The sequence below is a fragment of the Danio rerio genome, chromosome 12 (assembly GCF_049306965.1).
Source record: "Danio rerio strain Tuebingen ecotype United States chromosome 12, GRCz12tu, whole genome shotgun sequence".
NCBI classification, from domain to species: domain Eukaryota; kingdom Metazoa; phylum Chordata; class Actinopteri; order Cypriniformes; family Danionidae; genus Danio; species Danio rerio.
In genome coordinates, this window is record NC_133187.1 from 3,359,426 (window position 1) to 3,381,045 (window position 21,620).

Sequence of the window (21,620 nt, forward strand, 5' to 3'; positions counted from 1 at the left end):
TTTAAAGGGCACCTATGGTGAAAAATTTTCCCAGTTCTAGGTTGCGGCTGGAAGGGCATCAGCTGCGTAAAACATATGCTGGAATAGTTGGCGGTTCATTCCGCAGTGGCGACCTCTGATAAATCAGAGACTAAGCTGAATGAAAATGAATGAATGAATGATGTTTTACAGTATTACTGTTTTGTTGTGCTTTTAATAAAGTAAATGCAGTCTTGGTAAACGTAGTAAACACAATTGGTAAACACAATCTTCTTAAAAAAAAAAAAGTAATTATTTTAACTCGTGCATACATATTATGGTTTCTGAAGTAGGGTGCAATTTAAAAGGTCTACATGACGGTGTTTGTATGGTGTCAAGTTGTCATCAGTTGCTCTCAGTTATTATGTTTACCGTGGTTATGTCTGGGCCCGCAGACGCTCCAGCAGCAGACAAACCCAGCCTGTGAACTGAGCAGCACAGCAGCTTTCCTCAGATGACTCTGCTGAGCGCGGCTCTGCAGGAACAGCAGCCGGTGGACAGGCAGATGAACTCTGCACACATTTCAACAATTTATTCACATCCACAAAAAAAGAAATATTTTTCAAGAACAAAAATAACATTACAGACCATCGGCACAGAAAAAAACTCTTTTATAATAGTAGACAATAATTTAAAAATAATGATATAAATAATTAAAAATGAATGACAAGAAACACACACACACACACACACTTTCATACTTTCATTCATTTTCCTTCAGCTTAGCCCCTTATTTATCAGAGGTCGCCACAGCAGAATGAACCGCCAACTATTCCAGCATGTTTTATGCAGCGGATGCTTTTCCAGCTGCAATTCAGTACTGGGAAACACCCACACACGCTCACATACGGACAATATAGTTCATTCAATTCCCCTATAGCGCATGTGTTTGGACTGTGGGGGAAACCGGAGCACCCGGAGGAAACCCACAGCAACACGGGCAGAACATGCAATCTCCACACAGAAATGCCAACTGACCCAAATGGAATTCGAACCAGCGACCTTCTTGCTGTGGGGTTTGTCACATTCAATTCCTATTTGTAATGAGTATGTTTTGTTATTTCTTTTTATCCAGAATTTTCCCCACATATTTTCCACCGTCCTCTTTCTCTGACCCTTAAAACAAAACAGGCTAATTTTGCTAATGTACCATCAAGATTCATAATGTTAAGATCGGCTATTAAGCTGTTTAAAGCTCATTTTCAAAAATTGTCTAAGTGGACTGGGAGTGAGTTTATGGTTGAACTACCGAGGCGCTCATTTTGACTTAATGTTAAAATAAAGAGTTAAAATAAAACCCACATACCGAAAATACCCTGACTTGTCCTAAATGTGTGCATATTTATTTCTAACATTATTATTTTATTCAAATAATAAAACACAAAGGACTTCGGGGGCAGCACGGTGGCGCAGTGGGTAGCACAATCTCCTCACAGCAAGAAGGCCGTTGGTTCGAGTCCCGGCTGGGTCAGTTGGCATTTCTGTGTGGAGTTTGCATGTTTTCCTCGTGTTGTCGTGGGTTTTCTCTGGGTGCTCCGGTTTCCCCCACAAGTCCAAAAACATGTGGTACAGGTAAATTGAGTAAAACTAAAATTGGCCGTAGTGTTTGTGTGTGAATGAGTGTGTATGGATGTTTCCCAGCGATGGGTTGCAGCTGGAAGAGCATCTGCTGCGTAGAACTTATGCAGGATAAGTTGGTGCTGTGGCAAGCCCAGATTAATAAAGGGACTAAGTCGAAAAGAAAATGAATGAATGAATGAATGAAGAGTTCAGTCTAGTAACCCATGCACATTTACAGGCTGTATTTATTACCAAAAAAAATGTATTTTTAGGGTAACGACTTCATAGAATATGACGACAGACATTCAAAGCTTAAAGGAGAAATTAAGCACTTAGCCAAGTTTACATTATTTTGTACATTGGTTTTCACTTTAATAAAATATATTGAACAAACTCGATTATTATAACCATTTAGACTAAAGCGGCATGTTTTACTATAGATTTTAGACCTAGGGCGTCGCCATCTTGGAGTGTCTCTGTGTCTGACATCACAGGGTTGGTTCTGTTCCCTCAGCTGAACATATACAATGTAAGAAAAGGACACTGTAAAGCCTAATTTAACCCGATGCGTGAAGTTGTGGACGTGGAGCTGCTGCAAATACAAGCATCAGATGTGTGTCTAGTATAAAAGTATAGATATTTATTCTATTTTTCTTTATTCCCCTTTTAATTACAGATAATTTGATGCGTTTTTCTCTACTCTATCGCTGCCTGACTGCCTGTCTGGGTTTCAACCATGATTGTAACGGACTGAACAAAGCGACTGCTTAATTTAACCCAATGCATGAAGTGCAGCACTGCACCAGCATGAGAGAGTGGACCACAGCACATCAAACGAAAGGTATAAACAAAAGAAAAATACACAACTTAAGACACTCAACTGTTGTATTTGCAGCAGCTCCACGTCCACAACTTCACACATCGGGTTAAATTAGGCTTTACAGTCTCCTTTACTACCACTGTATCTGTTCAGCTGAGGGAACGGAACCAACCCCGTGATGTCAGACACAGTGATATTCCAAGATGGCGGCGCCCTAGGTATAAAATCTATAGTAAAACATGACGTTTTCTGCTAAATGGTTATATTAATCGAGTTTGTTTGATATATTTTCATTAAAGTGGAATCTTCATTTCCTCTTTAATTCTAATATCCTAATAGAAGCTTTTAAAGTAAGTATGACCTGGCAATATGACATCTTATATGAGAATGGTCAGAATTCAGTAAATTCAAGTAACTCTGGTGGTTACAGTGTTAATATACAGTTGAAGTCAAAATTATTCACCCTTCTGTGAACTTTCCTTTTCATTTATTTCCTAAATGATGTTTGACAGATTCAGGAATTTTTCACAGTATTTCCTATAATATTTTTTCTTCTGGAGAAAGTCTTATTTGTTTAATTTCGGCTAGAATAAAAGCAGTTTTTAATTTTTAAAACCATGTTTAGGTCAATATTATTAGCCCCATTAAGCATTATTTGTTTTCATTTGTCTACAGAACAAACCATCGTTACACAATGATTTGCCTAATTACCCTAATTAAGCCTTTAAATGTCACTTTAAGCTGAATACTACCTTCTTGAAAAATCTCTAGTCAAATATTATTTACTATCATCATGGCAAAGATAAAATAAATCAGTTATTAGAAATGAGTTATTAAAACTATTATGCTCCAAATAAGGAAGCAAACTGTTTTAAATAGCACATCTGATCTGATTTCATACTAACGTCTGCACTCTTGTGAAGGGCTTCTGAAGAGCCAGGGCCCATATAATGATCTCTCCATCGTAACTCCCAGTAGCCAGAAGCCCCAGCACGGGACAGTGATCCATAGCCAGGATATCCTCGCTGTGCTGACAACCAGACTTCCAGGACAGGTTTGCTTTAATGTACATGTCCTGTACTCACAGATACACTTCAGTAAACATCACATCTGCTGTGTCAGACCTCCATTAAAACCCATAGACGTCTTAAGGTGTGACCACAAAAGCACTACACACCCATTTGAATCGAACTGGAAAACATGTACATTAAGTGTGTCTGTTCCGGCTGAAAGCCTTTTTTGTTTTTACAGTATGTAGCCTTTGGTGTGTCTCACATATAAATCTGATATATTGTAGTATATGCAAATTACTTATGAGTAGGCCCACATGGAATCTGTGCATGCAGAATTCCCGCAGATTTTTAGCCCATCATTAATTCTGTTTATTTACTTGAGTGAATGTGTGTAAATCTATAATTATTCCATTTTTTTTATTAATTTCAGTAATATTATTGACTAATATGAAAATGTTTATCTGATTTATGTACAATACAGTTTTTACAGTAATATTTTCTGTCTTTTATTAGATATATTATATGAGAGACCTGCTTTGTTTACTAAATAAAGTGGATCTAATTGGATATGCATTTAAAACATTAAATACAAGTTAAAAAGGTACTATTTTTTATTTCATATTATAAGGTTTTAGTTATGATACTCCCAAAATAATTCTGCAGAAATCCGCAGATTTTTACCAAAGTTCTCAGCAGAAATAGCAAAAAACGTCTGCAGATTTCATCTGGCCCTACTTATGAGTTACTAGTTTATACTTGGAATTTACCTAAATAAAATGTCATATATGCAACATTTAAAAAAAAATCTATTTAAAACAAAATCACCATTTACAGTATACTTAATATTTATCCAACCACTGGAATTATAAAAATGTACATATATGTGTAAATATATTAGCTATAATCTTAAATATACAATCACCGGCCACTTTATTAGGTACACTTTACTAGTACCGGGCTGGACCTGCTTTTGCTTTTAGAACTGCCTTAATCCTTCATGATATAGATTCAACAAGGTACTGGAAATATTCCTAAGAGATTTTGGTCAATATTGACATGATAGCATCACACAGTTGCTCCAGATTTGTCGGCTGCACATCCAATTATGGATATTTTATAATGGCCCATTAGCACCAATTGAGCATCTTGTCAACACCACAGCCTACCCGAGTATTGTTGCTGACCATGTCCATCACTTTATGACCACAGTGTCTCCATCTTCTGATGGCAGGAGGATAACGCACCATGTCGTAAAGCGCGAATCATCTCAGACTGGTTTCTTGAACATGACAATGAGTTCACTGTACTCAAATGGCCTCCACAGTCAGCAGATCTCAACCCAATAGAGCACCTTTGGGATGTGGTGGAAGGGGAGATTTGCATCATGGATGTGCAGACCACAAATCTGCAGCAACTGCGTGATGCTATCATGTCAACATGGACCAAAATCTCAGAGGAATATTTCCAGTACCTTGTTGAAGGATTAAGGCAGATCTGAAGGCAAAAGTGGGTCCAACCCGGTACTAGTCAGGTGTACCTAATAAAGTGGCCATTGAGTGTACAGTATGTCCATTTTTGTAATTCTAGCGGTTGGAAAAATATTTAAATCCAAATATGAACTTGTATATCATATATGTTTTTTTTCATATACGGTATTTCCATGTATGCATCAGATTTCTGTATGGAGTGTTTAAGAGATATACGGCTCTTACGCTTGAAAATGCAATGCTGTACTGAGTGATCAGTCGACTCCAGCCTGTGGCCAGAAGCTGGTCATCATGATGACAGATGATCCCCGTGACCTCTTTGTTGGAGACCGGCTCTAGATTATGAAGATTGAGGCCATTCAGAAGGTTCCACACCTACAGCAATGAAAGATCACTGTTACTAATAGGCAGTCAGCAGCAAGGGGAGAAATATCTATATAAGGAATTGTTACATTTTTATATTTTTAGCTTTTTTAGACTTTAAATAAATTAAGTAATCAATTGAAAAATCATATATTAATACAGATGAATTTATAAATACAAATGAATGAATGAATGAATAGTTGATTAAAGTCGTGTTAGCCTTTCTGTGTCATTTACATTCTTTTTCAAATATTTCCCAAGTGCTGTTTAATGGACAGAAGATTTTTTTCAATATAATAGTTTTAATAATCTAAAAACATATATTTCCAAAGAGGACTAATAAAATTGACCTTAGCAGTATAATTTTTCCCCCTTTTTATTACAGCCAAATTTAAAGACAAAAGGCTTTATCCATGGAAAAATCCAATAGGAAATACTTTGAAAAGTTTCCTTGCTCTACTAAACATCACGTGGGAATATTTTAAAAAGAATTTTGAAAAAAACACAGTAAAGCTAATCATGTCATATACTAGATATCAGTGTCGGGCAAGCTACTTGACAAATGTAGTGAGCTAATGTAACGACTGGGGTGGAGTGACAGATACAACAGAAGGTAAGATCCAATAAGCAGGTTTATTCAGCGTCAGGCAAGCAGTGGTCAAATCAGGTACAAACGGGTATATGCTGGCAAATCCAAAATCGTCGTAGTATAAACAGGCAACAGGTCACAAGGCAGGCAGCTAAACAGGATAACAGGGATACAAGGCTAAGGTCTAACACGGAGAGACAAGACAAGGAACCGCGTTGTAAAGTCACACTAGGGTAAACAAGACTCGGCAACCAGGGTAAGAGAATGAGTGGTTTATGTATGGTATGTTATCAGTCTCTGACAGGGTTCAGCTGGTGTGTGCAATCAAGCAGATGAATGAGCATGGGTGTCTGGGAGCAGTGCATGTATGAAAATGTAGTCCTGGAAAATGCGGAAGTGTAGTCCTGGTGTTCGTGTGAGAACCAGCGATCTCTGGAAAGCGATCGCTGGTTGTGTGACAGCTAAGCTATTAGCTACTCTACTTAAAATGTAGCTTAACTACACTAAAGCTACCCCCTCGGAAATGTAGCAAGCTAAGCTAAAAGCTACATGGAAAAAGTAGCTTAGCTACATCTAAGCTATTTTTACAATTTTTATTTTTTAAATCGAAGCAACTTAAATCCATATCTTAGTGATCAATAAAACTGTAAATGAAACAAATGAGGCATAATAGTTCAGTTGAATAATGTACTGTAAATAATATGCTGTACTAAACAGAAACACATTATAGTATATAACAGCTAAAACAAAAATTCAGGTGTTACACATTTTAAATACTATAGTCATTTATAGTAAAGGACAATATTTTTGATAATATATATATATATATATATATATATATATATATATATATATATATATATATATATATATATATTGTAAAAAGCATTATAGTGTTATATATACTAATGTATTTTTTATTTTTTGAGCACAGCATCAGATATTAAGTTATTGCATCTTAGCATGTACTTCTTGAGGTTTGGTCCCAAGGAATCCTGCGTCAGAAATAACTCCTCTACCTCAGTCATCTTTCCATCAAGCAAGTTTCACCAGAGGTAGCAGTAACGCACCAAAAAGTTTGTTGTCGAACACCGTAAAACAGGAAGAAGAAATCATCCTTCTCCCTATCATATGAGCTGCGTCCCAAATGGCACACTATACACTATGCACTCATGCACTATGTACTTATGCACTTACACACTCAACAGGATAGTATATGTATGTAGTGTTGTCCTAAATAGCACACTAATGTTTTTTTACTAAGCGGAAATTCAAACCATTTCCCTGATGACGTTTAATGGTTGCCAAATCAATGAAATAAACAACCGAATTATCAAATAATACCTGCCGCAAGTATTCCCGCATTTACCATCGGGAGGTGCTATAATCCCTCTCGTAGGAGAATTTTGCTTTCACCATCCAAAATAAATAAAGTTATTTAACATGTGCGTCCGATAGCTCCGCCCCTTCCGCTACGTAAGCAAACCTGCGGTCGTTGAGTGCGTGAAGTGTCCATCATTACACACTTCATTTTAGCGGCTGAATGAGTGCATCATCCGGGTAATTAAAGTGCACTTAATATTTTTAGAATTTTCAGTGTGAACACACTACTTACACTATTTACACTATAAAATGGCGTAGAATAGTGCATAAGTATGCGATTTGGGACGCAGTTTTGGATTTATTTCCATCGGCTGGACACCAGCCTCACAGCTCATTGAATGTCGGTGCCGTCACTTATTGATCCACGATCAGTAAATGTAGCTTGTGTGTACGCTACTGCGCTACTAAACTAATGGTTTAATTTGATTTAGAAAGTAGCGACGCTATAGCCACGCAACTGAGAAATGTAGTTAAGCTAGTAGCGTCACTACTTGTAGATGAATATATACAGTATGTACTGTTAATTTACACAGCGATATTTGTTCAAATGTCACTTGCGTAATTTTACACACTTCATTCCAAAATCAATGTTAACAACTATGATTTCAACAAGTATTTCAGGATTTCGTGTAAGTATTGTTCTACTTTATCATGCATCATCTAACAAGACAGGTTTCTGTGCAATTAAATTGACTTTGTTTTTAACTTAAAATTGTGGTAATGCAGTGACAATGACATTTAGCCCTACAAATATAAAAATTGGAGGAAAGTCCTTACCCCAAGTGGAGGAGTTCAAGTATCTTGGAGTTTTGTTCACAAGTGAGGGAAGGATGGAGCGTGAGATTGACAGGCGGATCGGTACAGCGGCAGCAGTAATGCGGTTGATGCACCGGTCCGTTGTGGTAAAGAAGGAGCTGAACCGAAAGGTAAACCTCTCGATTTACCGATCAATATACGTTCCTACTCTCACCTATGGTCATGAGCTTTGGGTCAAGACCGAAAGGACGAGATCTTGGATACAAGCGGCTGAAATAAGTTTCCTTCGCAGGGTAGCAGGGCGCACACTTATAGACAGGGTGTGGAGTTCTGTCACCCGGGAGGAGCTCAGAGTACAACCGCTGCTCCTCCACATCGAGAGAAGTCAGCTGAGGTGGCTCTGGCATCTGTTTCAGATGCCTCCTATACGCCTACCTAGGGAGGTGTTCAAGGAACGTCCCACCGGACACGCTGGAGGGACTATGTCTCTCGGATGGCCTGGGAACGCCTAGGGATCCCCCCGGAGGAGCTGGAGGAAGTGTCTGGGGAGAGGGAAGTCTGGAGTTCTCTCCTAAGACTGCTGCCCCCGCGACCCTGCCCCGGAAAAGCGACCGAAAAATGACATAACATTTAGCCCTGCATTTACAGCCATGCATTATACAGTCACTTGCTAATTTACTACTACAAAGCCCTGATCATCTGTTAAGGAAACTGAAAACCTTTGCCCTCCGATCACTACTAATGCATCTGTATGAGGATTTTTTGTACCCACACTTGCCTTGATAGTGCCATTGGTGGCTGCAGTAATCAGTCTACGCTGGTGAATATCGAGAGCCATACAAGAAACCTCCTCATTACCGTGAGCGTTCCTGATCTCCATCCTCCTAATGCCTGTTTTCACATCCCACACAGTCAATGTGGAGTCAGCACAGGCTGTGATTACCTAGACAGAGATAACAATCAGTAATGTTCATCCACAAACCATCAACTAAACCCAATTTAAAGTTCAAGTCAAGTTGAGCTTTATTGCCATTCCACTACATGTGTTGGCATAACGTGGAATGAAATGACATGTCACGGGAACACGTTGCTACATAAATAAATATAAGCAAAGTCCCTTTAAGGCAAGTCATTTCACTCGGTGGCCATCTTTAAAACGTTTTACGTTGACGTTGTACGTTTTTACAGTAATATGGAGTGATTGTAACCAACCTGTTGAAGATGAGGATTATAGAGGGCGCAGGTGTACAGGTGAGACCTGCTTCTGGTTTCTGTCTTGTCCAGCTGCAGCAGGGCCACATACTCTCTACAGGTCACCAGCAGCACTGGATCTGAGCTCAGGTTGAGGAGAAGAGGGAAGCTGCCCTGCTCTGGACTAACACCCGCTTGGATATTGGGGAAATTCAGGTGGAGTGTTTTTACGCATTGCTGAGACGGAATATCCCAAATTTTCAGCACCTACAGAAAGAGAAAAGGGTCCATTAAGCTTTTTAATTTCATTGCATATAAAGTGTTTTTCACACTCGCTTCAAATGTTATCACTCAATTGAATTGGCGTTATCAGTGGTTATCAGCTGATAGATATGGGCCAGTAGGGGCCTTCTGCGCTTACTGGCAGGCTCAGAAGGCTGTTATCATCATGTTGTCACCTATCTGTTTTCCATTTTGACATTTAGTAGGTGGAAAACTAACAGCATCTTTAGAGTAGCTGAAGATCTTGCCCAGAGCCTGGTGAATAACCACATCCACCACAGTGGTCTGGTGACTGCGCAGGACTGCGGTCGGGCGGGAGGTCACATATCGGTTCCACAGTCTGACAGCCGGACCCACTCCAGCAGTTACCAGCAGACCGAGAGAGCAGCTGAAGTCAAAACACTTCACTCCCTGCAAGAGGAGACAGGGAAAACAGGGTTTCAGATCGCAAAATTTGTTGGAAATCAATGCCTGTTTTACAGACGGGGAAATAAATATTGAACATGTCATGTTTATTCCTGGGAATATTATTTCTGAAGGAGCTGTTGAGATTGAATTGAACCAGATTTTGGTGAAAAACCAAACAAAACAAACTTAAAAATAAAACAAAACAAATCTAAAAAATAAGTTGTGTGAAATAGCAATGAATTGACTCAAGGTGAAATTGCTGAACTACTGATATGTGTTTAATACTCTATATAAAAGGCTAACTTGGTGCTTAAAGACGCATCTTGTATGGAGAATGAAGTCACATGTGTTGCTCAGGTGAGAGTTTCTCACAGATTTAAACAGGGTGTAAAACTCTTGATGGTTCTGTGGGTCTCGTCTATCAAATTTAAGCTTTATTTCGTATTCTCTATTGGATTATAGTCAGGTGATTGGGTGGGCCATTCTACAGCTTGACTTTCTTTCTCTGAAATCATTCGAGAATGTGTTTTGGATCATTAGCCCCTTTCACACAGTGATACTGGTAAATATCTGAAAAATTACCAGAACGACTTTACCGGTAAATTAAAAAAAGTGCTGTTCACACAGGCAAGAACGTTACGGAATTTTTCAAGAAAAGACCAATCACACATCTATTCCAAAATACCGGTAAATTCTGACATCATTAACCAGAAATGAGCTCTAAAGGGCTGTGGTTGTATTTGTAAAGGCACTTTTATTTAGCAATCTTTAGCATTCATGCAGCTTATTCCAGAGACATCCAAATACAGAAGCGCAAACCGCAGCTAATTGTTTACACATTTGACTACATTACAAACTCTGTGGATGTATAAGTATTGTGAACAACTTCGATTAAATTATATGAAGGAAAACTTTCGCATGTTGAGATGTACATAATATGCAGGGGGGTTGGATGGCGGGGCGCGTCGTTGGATGGCGGAGGGGTGTCGCGAACGAAGGACGAAAGTGAAGAGCAGGGGGTTGTCGTGGACGAAAGTGAAGAGTGTTGGGGAGTTGCGAAAGAAAGTGAACAGCAGACAGGAGATGAAGGCGGTTGAGGAGGGGGATCGGTAAAATCAGGTGCCGGATCAGATTTCAGAGGTGCCGTCTCCGGCGTGTTCCGGCACAGATTAAGCCCTGATTTTATCGATAATTTTTACACCGTTGGCATTAGGAATTAACATAGAAACATTATCTGACTAACATCTAGAAGCTAAATGTGTCAGGAAAAATATTCAAAGGCTTTTATTTTCATAAACAGTGCAGATGTGAATGGGTCTGAGTGTTCTGATTGGCTGGAGTAGACGTCTCACGTCAGCCCGTTCTAATCATGAACGCTCTCTTTCCCGCAATCTTCCTTCTGCATTTACACAGCACAGCACATTACCGGTAATGTTACAACTTCTCTTTCCGGAAAATTGCCTGAACGAATTTACCGGTATTTTCAAAGAGGGGCTTTTGTCTTGCTGAAATGTCCACCCTGATTTCATCTTCACCATTTTGCTAATGTCTTCAAATGTTATCACCTGATTATCAGTGGTTATCAGCTGCCAGATATGGGCCAGTAGGGTCCTTCTGCGCCTACTGGTAAGCTCAGAAGGCTGTTGTCATCCATCCACATGATTAATAAGCTATACAAATAGAGAAGACTGCAGATCCAGATCTGTTTTTACATTACTGTGACGATTGGGTTTAGGGTAGGCGTAGACGTAAAATACAATTAATGGGAAATTTAATAAATTAGAATTTAATAATTCTGGTTAACTTCCGGCGGCGGCCATATGTGATCTATAGCTGAGTAACCATGTGGATAGATGATAACAGCCTCATGAGCCTACCCAGAAGGTCCCTACTGGCCCATATCTATCCGCTGATAACCACTGATAACGCCCATTCAATCGAGTGATAACATTTGAATCAGCTGCTAATGTAGATGTCAGACTGAAGCAGCTGATATTCATTTACACTGAGGAAGAGCAGAGGGTTGCTGAAGAACTACTGAGAGATTTCAGCTGCTGTCTGGGCTTTCACTGCCGAACTACACCCCCCTTTCTTCATGTGTTCAATACTTTTTCCTTGTGTCATTTCATTTTGTTACACAGAACTTCATTTCTAAACTAATTAGTTTTGTTTTCTTTGCATATATGGATTTATTTGGTTGTTCAAGTCAACAGCACCTTTAGAAATACGTTTTCTGAGAAAAATGGTGACGTGTTCAATACTTATTTCGTATTAACACTTGTGTTAACAGTGTTTGAGTTATTGTGTGGATATTCGATTTCTTATATGCCTAATTTACAGTCAGTATGCATATAACAAAAATAATCTTCATCAAATTCTTTATTTTTTAGAGTTAAATATATATTAAAGTTGGCTGATTTCTTTAAATTGAACACAGCTCACATTGTGTTTAAAGCTGAAACTAACTGAATTCTGGGAAATGACTTGACATCTTCCAGCTTGTGTCATTATTTGTGTCGCGATTTAGTCTGACTAATGAGTGAGTCACATAGCTCTGGATCTACACAATATCCGGACTCTGTTTTTCTTCTCAAGCAATTAATATGAAACTACTGTGGGGGTGGGTTACTACTCCTTTCGACATTACAGGATGGAAAATGCTGGAGAATATTCCTTTTTATTAAGTCCGACAAAACAAGTGCATGCAGACTTTTTATTTGGGTCTGAACACTCCCTTTAAAAAACCACAACAACAACCTCTCTGAATCATGAGGGTGTATTTAGTTGTTAACGGTCTGTGACTGTCTTTACCCACACAAAAGAACATCCACTTGAGCTTTGATTGAAAATAAATGATTCTATCTATTTATTGTTCTATCTATCATTCTATCTGTCTATCTATCTATCTATCTATCTATCTATCTATCTATCTATCTATCTATCTATCTATCTATCTATCTATCTATCTATCTATCTATCTATCTATCTATCTATCTATCTATCTATCCATCCATCCATCCATCCATCCATCCATCCATCCATCCATCCATCCATCCATCCATCCATCCATCCATCTATCTATCTATCTATCTATCCATCCATCCTTCCATCGGTCTGTCCATCGTTCTGTCCATTGGTCATCCATCCATCCATCCATCCATCCATCCATCCATCCATCCATCCATCCATCCATCCATCCATCCATCCATCCATCCATCTATCTATCTATCTATCTATCTATCTATCTATCTATCTATCTATCCTTCCATCTGTCTGTCCATCGGTCTGTCCATTGGTCCTCCATCCATCCATCCATCCATCCATCCATATGTCTGTCTGTCCATCCATCCGTCTGTCCGTCGGTCGGTCGGTCGGTCGGTCGGTCCGTCCGTCCGTCCGTCCGTCCATCTATCTATCTATCTATCTATCTATCTATCTATCTATCTATCTATCTATCTATCTATCTATCTATCTATCTATCTATCTATCTATCTATCTATCTATCTATCTATCTATCTATTTATCCATCCATCCACCCCTCCCTCCCTCCATCCGTCTATATGTATGTCTGTCTGTCCATCCATTCATCCATCCATCCATCCATCCATCCATCCATCCATCCATCCATCCATCCATCCATCGATCTATCTATCTATCTATCTATCTATCTATCTATCTATCTATCTATCTATCTATCTATCTATCTATCTATCTATCTATCTATCTATCTATCTATCTATCTATCTATCTATCCTTCCATCGGTCCGTCCATCCATTCAACCATCCATCCATCCATCCATCTATATATCTGTTTATCTGTCCATACATCATCCATCCATCTATTTATCTATCCATTCATCCCTCCATCCTTCTATCTGTCTATTTGTCTGTCTGTCTGTCCGTCCGCCCGTCCGTCCGCCCGTCCATCCATCCATCCATCCATCCATCTATCCATTTATCATTATATTTGTCTATCTATCTACTGGACAAATTCGTCAGGATGTTTTGATTTTAAGGACCACTTTAAAATCAGTGGAAATGTCCTCCAAATGTGTGATTTATGTCCAAATGCATAACGCAAAATGCTGCAGTCCAACAGCACAGATGAAAAACATGATATATCTGCACACATTGCATATCATCACCTTCTCTATTCTCCAGACATATTTCTCTCTCTTTTGATTGACATCAATGATGACGACAGCGCTGGCTGAACTGTCTGATGATGTAATGATGATGTCATCACGAGGCTCATACAGGATTCTGTTGATCAGCATGCTGTGGATCTTTGGGATGTGCTGATAGGAGGCCAGTGCACTGTGCATGTATATATCCTGTTTATGAAATACATTTTAAAACATATTTAGTTAGATAAATCACTGCAGAGATCAGTTTTAGCTTTAAAATTCTTTATCATTTATATTAATGATTTGTGCAGAGTATCAGAGATCATTTTTTATTAAAATTTATTTTATTTGTTGATGATGATACACATATATATACACATATATATATATATATATATATATATATACATATATATATATATATATATATATATATATATATATATATATATATATATATATATATATATATATATATATATATTATTTCTTGAAATAATGCAATTATTTAACAAATGAAAATAAAAGTATGGAAAGAGTATATGTAAATTTAAGTATCATGGTGTCATATTAGATCACAAAATCTGAAGAAAATCAATGCAGGTTTAATTTACCTTAATACACTTGTATCACTGTATTGAGCTACTTCAGATTTGGTGTGATTATTAGTTGTGTCTTTTATGTTGCAACTTATTTGTGTTGTTTGTATATACAGTACTTTTTTATACAGTTTATTTGTTTCCGTTTTTGTTTTCAAAATGAAATAAAATGTAAATAAATAAAATAAAAATAAAATAAATAAATAAAAAGTTAAATAAATAAATAAAAACAAATGAAATAATAATAATAATAATAAATAAATAATACAAAATAAAAACAAAAAATAATTATAAAGATTATAGAAAATTAATGACATAAATTAAAAATAACAAAATCATAATAATAATAAACAAATACAAAATAAAAAATAAACATTTTTATTAAAATAAATACAAAATAATAATAATAATAATAAATAAAAAATAAAAAACAGATTAAAAATTTTGAAGAAGTTATAAATTTAAATTAAAAATTAAAGTAAATGAAAGATTTTGAAAAGATAATAAAACAATAATAATTATAAATAAATACAAATTAAACAAAATAAAATAATAATAATGAATAAAAATACAGTTTAATTTAATTTTAAAAAAAGAACAATCCTTACATGAAGACGCACACATTCACTCACTTGCAGAGAGATCTTGACTGGGCCGCTTTGCATGGTGAAAGGCATGGCAAAAAGCCCCTTGAAAGGCTGAAGAAACCACAGCAAATTCACAGAGCCCTTCTCATCTCCCCACATCAGCACACACTTTTCTCCTGGCGCCTAAATCAAACATGACTCACAGTAAACTAAGACAAAATAAACAAACCAGTTCTAAAATAAATTCCAGTTAAACATGAAATGCCAGGCACCTACCTCTGTCTCATACCAATAACACAGAGCACTGGCGAAATGAGTCAGTCCTGAGAAAACACGACAAGGTGAAAATGTGAAAAGAAAAACAGAATACAGTACATCCGACAGTTTTGCAGACTCATACCGTACAAATGAATCTGCTCGAAACCAGATGCAGTGGTAACGTCAAAGAAATGGATGCCCCTGTTCAGGGTCGCCACTGCTATCTTGTGAACGTTTGCCATGTAGACAGCATCTGTGACCCAACCCTGGAACCGCTTACGATGATGCCTTTTATTAAAGGCCTCACCCCACATCTGCAGGGATGGAGGACAGCTTTTAGACCCTTAAGTCACTAATAGTTTGGTTACACTTTAGTTTGGGGACCAATTCTCAGTAGTTACTTCAAATTGTGCAAATTGAAAACATTAGCTGAAAATTCATTAAATAAAATCCATACAGTATTTAGCAAAACCACCCACAAATTACATTTTTTTGTGTGCATTTTTTTATGCTTGCATGGGTGTTCAGCCATTTCAATGAAGGGATGTTTCATTAAACAGAATGAACAGAATTATTTTTACATTTATAGGACATTCTTTCAGAAATAATAACATGAGAGGCAGCATCTTTTCAAAAGTTACACATTTGTACTTAAAGGGTCCATATTTGTACCTTAAAAAACATTTTAGAACCAAAAAAGTAGAAAAGTGAAACTCTTGACTACTTTAGGTACTAATATATGTACATTTGAGCTACTAATATGTGTCCTTTAGGTAGAGATGGGCACCTCTTGACAATTTGGGTAATTACAGTTTTTCCAACACAATCTCACGGCAATTCGTAACTTTTTCATTTAGTGGCTAATTCGTATGAATTCGTATGATCTAATTCGTATAATTTAGTACGATTTGCTTATCCCCCAATGACGGTTGGGGTTAGGGGTGGGGTCAGGTGCCAAGCCTCCTTTTTAAAATTGTACCATTTCGTACGACTGATCTTGTACGAATTCGTACGAATTAGCCACTAAACTGGCAAAACGTAAAATACTTACGTTTTCTCGTGAGATCAGGCTGGTTTTTCTCAGTCGCTTTGGTGCATTTCTCACTACACTATTTACATTTGCACAACAGTTGATGCATTTCTCAAAACAATTAAGTCATTTGTGCACATCCTAGTAGCAGTTTCTCATTCCTTTCAACAAATTGCAAATGCTTTTGGACATGCATCAATTGCTTTCATACAACTCTCTGCTGTTTTTATCATCTGCTTATGTCATGTCAGTCAAAATGAACTAAACGTGTGAATGCTGAATAGTCATTCTATATAAAACTAATAATCTTTATTTCAATATTTGAGTCATAACATACTAAAATGTTGAACTAGTTGTCAAAATCTGTCAAGCAAAATTTTTTAAACAAATTTAAATATTTATTTTCCTGAAAATGTCTTTAAAATTGAACAATTTCATGAATGATTTACAGACCTGTGTATGTTGCAGGCTTAAGCCTGATTTATACTTCTGCGTCAAGTGAGCGGCGTAACTCACGGCGCATGCAACGCGCGTGGCTGTGCATTTATACTTCTGCACGCTGTCTCTGTTGGTCTGCATTAACACTTCCGACGCTGGTTGGCAGTGAGGTGTAAATGTTCCTCAGTGTCGAGTTTCTTCACTGCTGTTTTGCTTTTCCTGAACACTTCCGGGATGTACAAGTGGCTCAAACTCGCTCATTTTGAGGCAGGAACCGGCGGACGTGCAACAACTTTAACTATGAGGTAAACACAAAACAAAACTTTCCACCCGGAGCTCCTTCACGGGACTCCACACTTAAAAACAATCGCTACATTGGGCATCGGCTCTCAGTCCCGCCCCGACTCGTCAGCGCTACCAAGCCGACCAATCACAGAGCTTGCGCTACGCGTCGTTGCGACGTGTAGTTACATTTTTTGAGAGGTGCACGTCAGCGCCGGCCACGGCGAAGGGCTATGCGTCAGCGCCGTAGCATACGCCGCCGTTTGACGCAGAAGTATAAATCAGCCTTTGGTTCCAATTTGTACTGCAATATTGTGTACAGTTGTGCACAGCTCTACCTAAAGGGAGTTTATGTTTGTTGTAAATAAGGGTGAGTTTATTCTTTTGCACAATGCTGGGAATAAATTAGAATTGCAAAAAGCAAATAGAGTAAAAATGTGAAACATACATATTCATTGTCTTGTACTCAGATACCTCACTCAATGCGGTGATGTCTAACTTTACTGTAGTTTTCAAATAGCTGTGCAAATAGTCTTGAGCATTTTCAGGAAGTGTCACCAAAATCAGACTTTTTTGCATTGAAAAAATGTAGAGAGTAAACTGTCATAATGAAAACATGACAAAGCCATTTGACTATCTTGTTTATAAACAATGGTGTCAGGACTTTTCATTTTGATGACACTGACACTTTGATTGACATGAATACTTGCTTTTGAGAAATGAGCTATCCATTTTGAGCATGTGACAGGCTTTTGCAGGTTATCAGCTAGGTTTTGCAGTTTGTACTAATTGTATTGAGAAATGCATCAAATGTTGTGCAAAAATGCACTAGTGTTGTGAGAAACGCACCAAGGCGACTGAGAAAAACTGTAAAATCATTTGTGTAATGTGTACCTCTTGACAATTTTAGATACTAATATGTACATTTGAGGTGCCAATATGGATCCTTTAGGTACAAATGTGTACCTCTTGACTATTTTAGGTACTAATATGGATTCTTTAGGTACAAACATGTACCTCTAGATAATTTTAGGTACTAATTTAAGCTAACAATATGAACCATTTAGGTACAAATGAGTAAAAAAGTCTGTCATATACAGTACACGGCGAGCCACTGGACACACTGGCAACACCGGAAAAGCCATCAGTACAGATTTAAGCGGTACCTCTGGCTACATAATTCGCGCTCTCCATAAATGTAGAGAGGGGTACTTATCCAGATTGAGCTTGTGCTTTAACATTGTGCATGCTAATTATTGAATATGTGTCTAATATGCATGCTAATATTCAACCTGGTAATATTGAGAATTGATCCTCAAGCTAACGTGTTACCAATATGATCATAGTTATGTGAATCAAATGTTAACATGTGACCTCCAGTGGCTTTAAGTGGTTCAGATGACGGTTCCAGGCGATGAGAGTTCCTCTCTTGCTGACACTGACGTACCGCATTGGTGGAGACCGAGTCAATGCCAACACACGCACAATAGCTTCTTGCTGATGTGATAAATGAGCAATTTCATCATTTGAGTAGTAGAATAGGAGTGAAAAAATTATATTTAATTTTTAAAAATGCGTAATGACAGTGTGGTGGCTTCATAAGATGAACACAAGGCTAAGAAGTAAATGAAAAGATGTTAGCCATCACCTTGTTATAGGTACACTTGCGTATTAAAGGATGTGAGATGGGTAGATTCTGACAGGGCTGCATCGACTGTGTGATGTGCTTATAATGCTGCAGCATGAAGGTCTGGAAGGTTTGCCATTCGACACGGCCATCACAAGAGATGCTCATCTGTACAAAAAATAAATGGAAGAAATGTTTTCTCTGGTCATATATAGGCATAGCCCTTCCCTGATGGTCTAGGAATGAATGAATATATAGAGTAAAGGCAACTGGCCTCATTGAAAAAATCCTCCACGTCACTTCTCTGGTAGTCTTGGCCTGTCGCTTCTTCCAGACAGCAAAAGAAATCCTCAAAGCTCATGGAGTTAGCTGAGACTCGCTCAGACGCTCGGACTCTTCTGCTGGGATCAGATCTTTGCCTGAAGAAGGACTCCATAAAGAGCCTCAGATGATTCGACTGCAGAGACTCCAACAGACGAACACTCCGGCCAGAAAAACTAGACAGCAGAGAGGAAATATGAGCGGGAATATGGCGTGAAATAAACAAGTTTTGACTTGCCATCACTTCTAGCAATTTTCACTTTTTACACAATTATGACATAATTATACTTTATATATATATTTTATAATTATATTTTTGTCTATTATGCTTTTTAATCTCATGATTTTGCATATTTGTCTAATTATTGTAACTTTTAATGTCATTATTATCATTTTTGACAGTTTTAACTTGCCATAAATAAGTCCAAATTATGTATTCTTGTAATGTTCACTCTTTACATAATTATGCCAGGGTTTTTTTGTCGATTATGATTTTTTAATTTCATAATTTTGTATGTTTTTGTCTAATTATTGTAACTTTTAATGTCATAATTATCATTTTTTGACAGTTTTGACTTGCCATAAGTAATCCAAATTATGCCTTCTTGTAATGTTCACTTTTTACATAATTATGGCATTTTTTTGTGAATTATGATTTTTTATCACATGATTTTGTATGTTTTTCTCTAATAATTGTAACAGTTTATGCCATAATTACCAATTTTTGACAGTTTTGACTTGCCATAAATAAGGTGGTATTAAAATGAGGAAAAGAGAGAGACAGTATAAGTATATATTACAATAAATAGTGCAAGTGAGAGAAAGTGTGTGTGTATGTGTGTGTGTGTGTTACTTGTGTGAAAGATAGGCAGTGACACCCTGTGGAAAAAACTCCAACTGCAGTTAATTTCTGCATCTGTATCCCTAGCTGTTTCCACCCACCTATATTTTAGGTATATTGTGGAATATTGCATAAAAAATGTTTAATGGAAACGACATGATGCATGTTCATTTTTAAAACGCACAACTGAGTAGGATAAACTTTTTATCCGATAGGAAAATATGCAATGCAATGGTTCTCCACAGTAGGTAATGACCTAAAAATAGTATTTGCTCTGATAAGGTTTTGGACAAGGAAAAAAAATACTTTTTAATAAAGTATAAAAAAATTCAAATAGAATTTAATTAATTTTTTTTTTTACTAATATACTAAAAAATCTATTTATTTTCATTTTGAAGTCAAACTGACAGTACATGCATCCTGTTAAATGCTATTTTTTAAATAATATTGTCATGATTCATGGGTAACTTAATAAAAAAAGCTACATTCATACTATTAACGTCTTAAAAATAGATTTAAAAAAGTAGAAAAATAGATTCTTGAAATTACACACACACACACACACACACACACACACACTCAAATATGCATACATCTATATATTGCTATGGTAAAATTAATAAAGCACTTAAAAAAATTTGCGCTGGAAAAAGTTCACTGGAATTATTCTGTATGGTTTTGAGTAAAACTTAATATTTATTTTATTCAATAAAGGTCTGATCACATTTCTTCTAAATTTTAAACAAAAATGTTGTAATTTAGAGCATTTCTTTCTATGTCTTTCTATATTTTTTCTTTTTTCCCCCTTATTTCAGAAAATGTCAATTGGTCAAAATAACCAATAAAAAATACAATTTATTTAAACATATAATATATACAGTCGAAGTCAGAATTATTAGCCCCTTAAATTACTATTTTTCCCCCAATTTCTGTTTAACGGAGAGCAGATTTTTTCAACACATTTCTAAACACAATAGTTTTACTAACTAATTTCTAATAACTGATTTATTTTATCTTTGCCACGATGACAGTAAATAATATTAGACTAGATATTTTTCAAGACACTTCTATACAGCTTAAAGTGACATTTAAAGGCTTAACTAGGTTAATTAGGTTAACTAAGCAGGTTAAGGTAATTAGGCGATGGTTTGTTTTGTAGACTATCAGAAAAAAATAGCTTGAAGGGGCTAATAATTTGACCTTAAAGTGGATTTAAAAAAATGTAAAACTGCTTTTATTCTAGCCGAAATAAAACAAATTAGACTTTCTCTGGAAGAAAAAATATTATCAGACATACTGTGAAAATTTCCTTGCTCTGTTAAACACCATTTGGGAAATATAAAAAAAAAAGCAAAAATAAATTTAAAAGGGGGCTAATAATTCTGATTTCAACTATATATATATATATATATATATATATATATATATATATATATATATATATATATATATATATATATATATATATATATATATAAAATTAACAAACCTGTTCTTGTAACAGTATTTAATAGACAGTGTCATTCATTCAACTGTGCAGCAATTTCAATGAAATTCTCTAGCAATTAAGCTTTTATAATTAACCACTGAAGCATTCTTTTGTTGCCATGAGTATCTGACAACAAGCTTTAAAAGGTAAA

At 36.7% G+C, this 21,620-nt stretch overlaps 1 protein-coding gene across 9 annotated transcripts in view; it reads right to left on the reverse strand.

The window, feature by feature from the left end:
- LOC103911894 (cilia- and flagella-associated protein 337) overlaps nucleotides 1–21,620 on the reverse strand; it is a 39,165-nt gene that overhangs the window by 15,995 nt on the left and 1,550 nt on the right. For all 9 annotated transcript variants that reach the window (XM_073918014.1, XM_073918020.1, XM_073918021.1 and 6 more), the window contains exons 3-15: nucleotides 19,093–19,315; nucleotides 18,840–18,986; nucleotides 18,566–18,688; nucleotides 15,584–15,755; nucleotides 15,460–15,506; nucleotides 15,229–15,366; nucleotides 14,016–14,204; nucleotides 9,682–9,873; nucleotides 9,202–9,447; nucleotides 8,768–8,932; nucleotides 5,124–5,273; nucleotides 3,304–3,473; nucleotides 391–530 (exon numbers count right to left, since the gene is read on the reverse strand). In XM_073918014.1, the coding sequence (XP_073774115.1) occupies nucleotides 391–530; nucleotides 3,304–3,473; nucleotides 5,124–5,273; nucleotides 8,768–8,932; nucleotides 9,202–9,447; nucleotides 9,682–9,873; nucleotides 14,016–14,204; nucleotides 15,229–15,366; nucleotides 15,460–15,506; nucleotides 15,584–15,755; nucleotides 18,566–18,688; nucleotides 18,840–18,986; nucleotides 19,093–19,315 (2,102 nt within the window). The remainder of the gene's footprint in view (nucleotides 1–390; nucleotides 531–3,303; nucleotides 3,474–5,123; nucleotides 5,274–8,767; nucleotides 8,933–9,201; nucleotides 9,448–9,681; nucleotides 9,874–14,015; nucleotides 14,205–15,228; nucleotides 15,367–15,459; nucleotides 15,507–15,583; nucleotides 15,756–18,565; nucleotides 18,689–18,839; nucleotides 18,987–19,092; nucleotides 19,316–21,620) is intronic.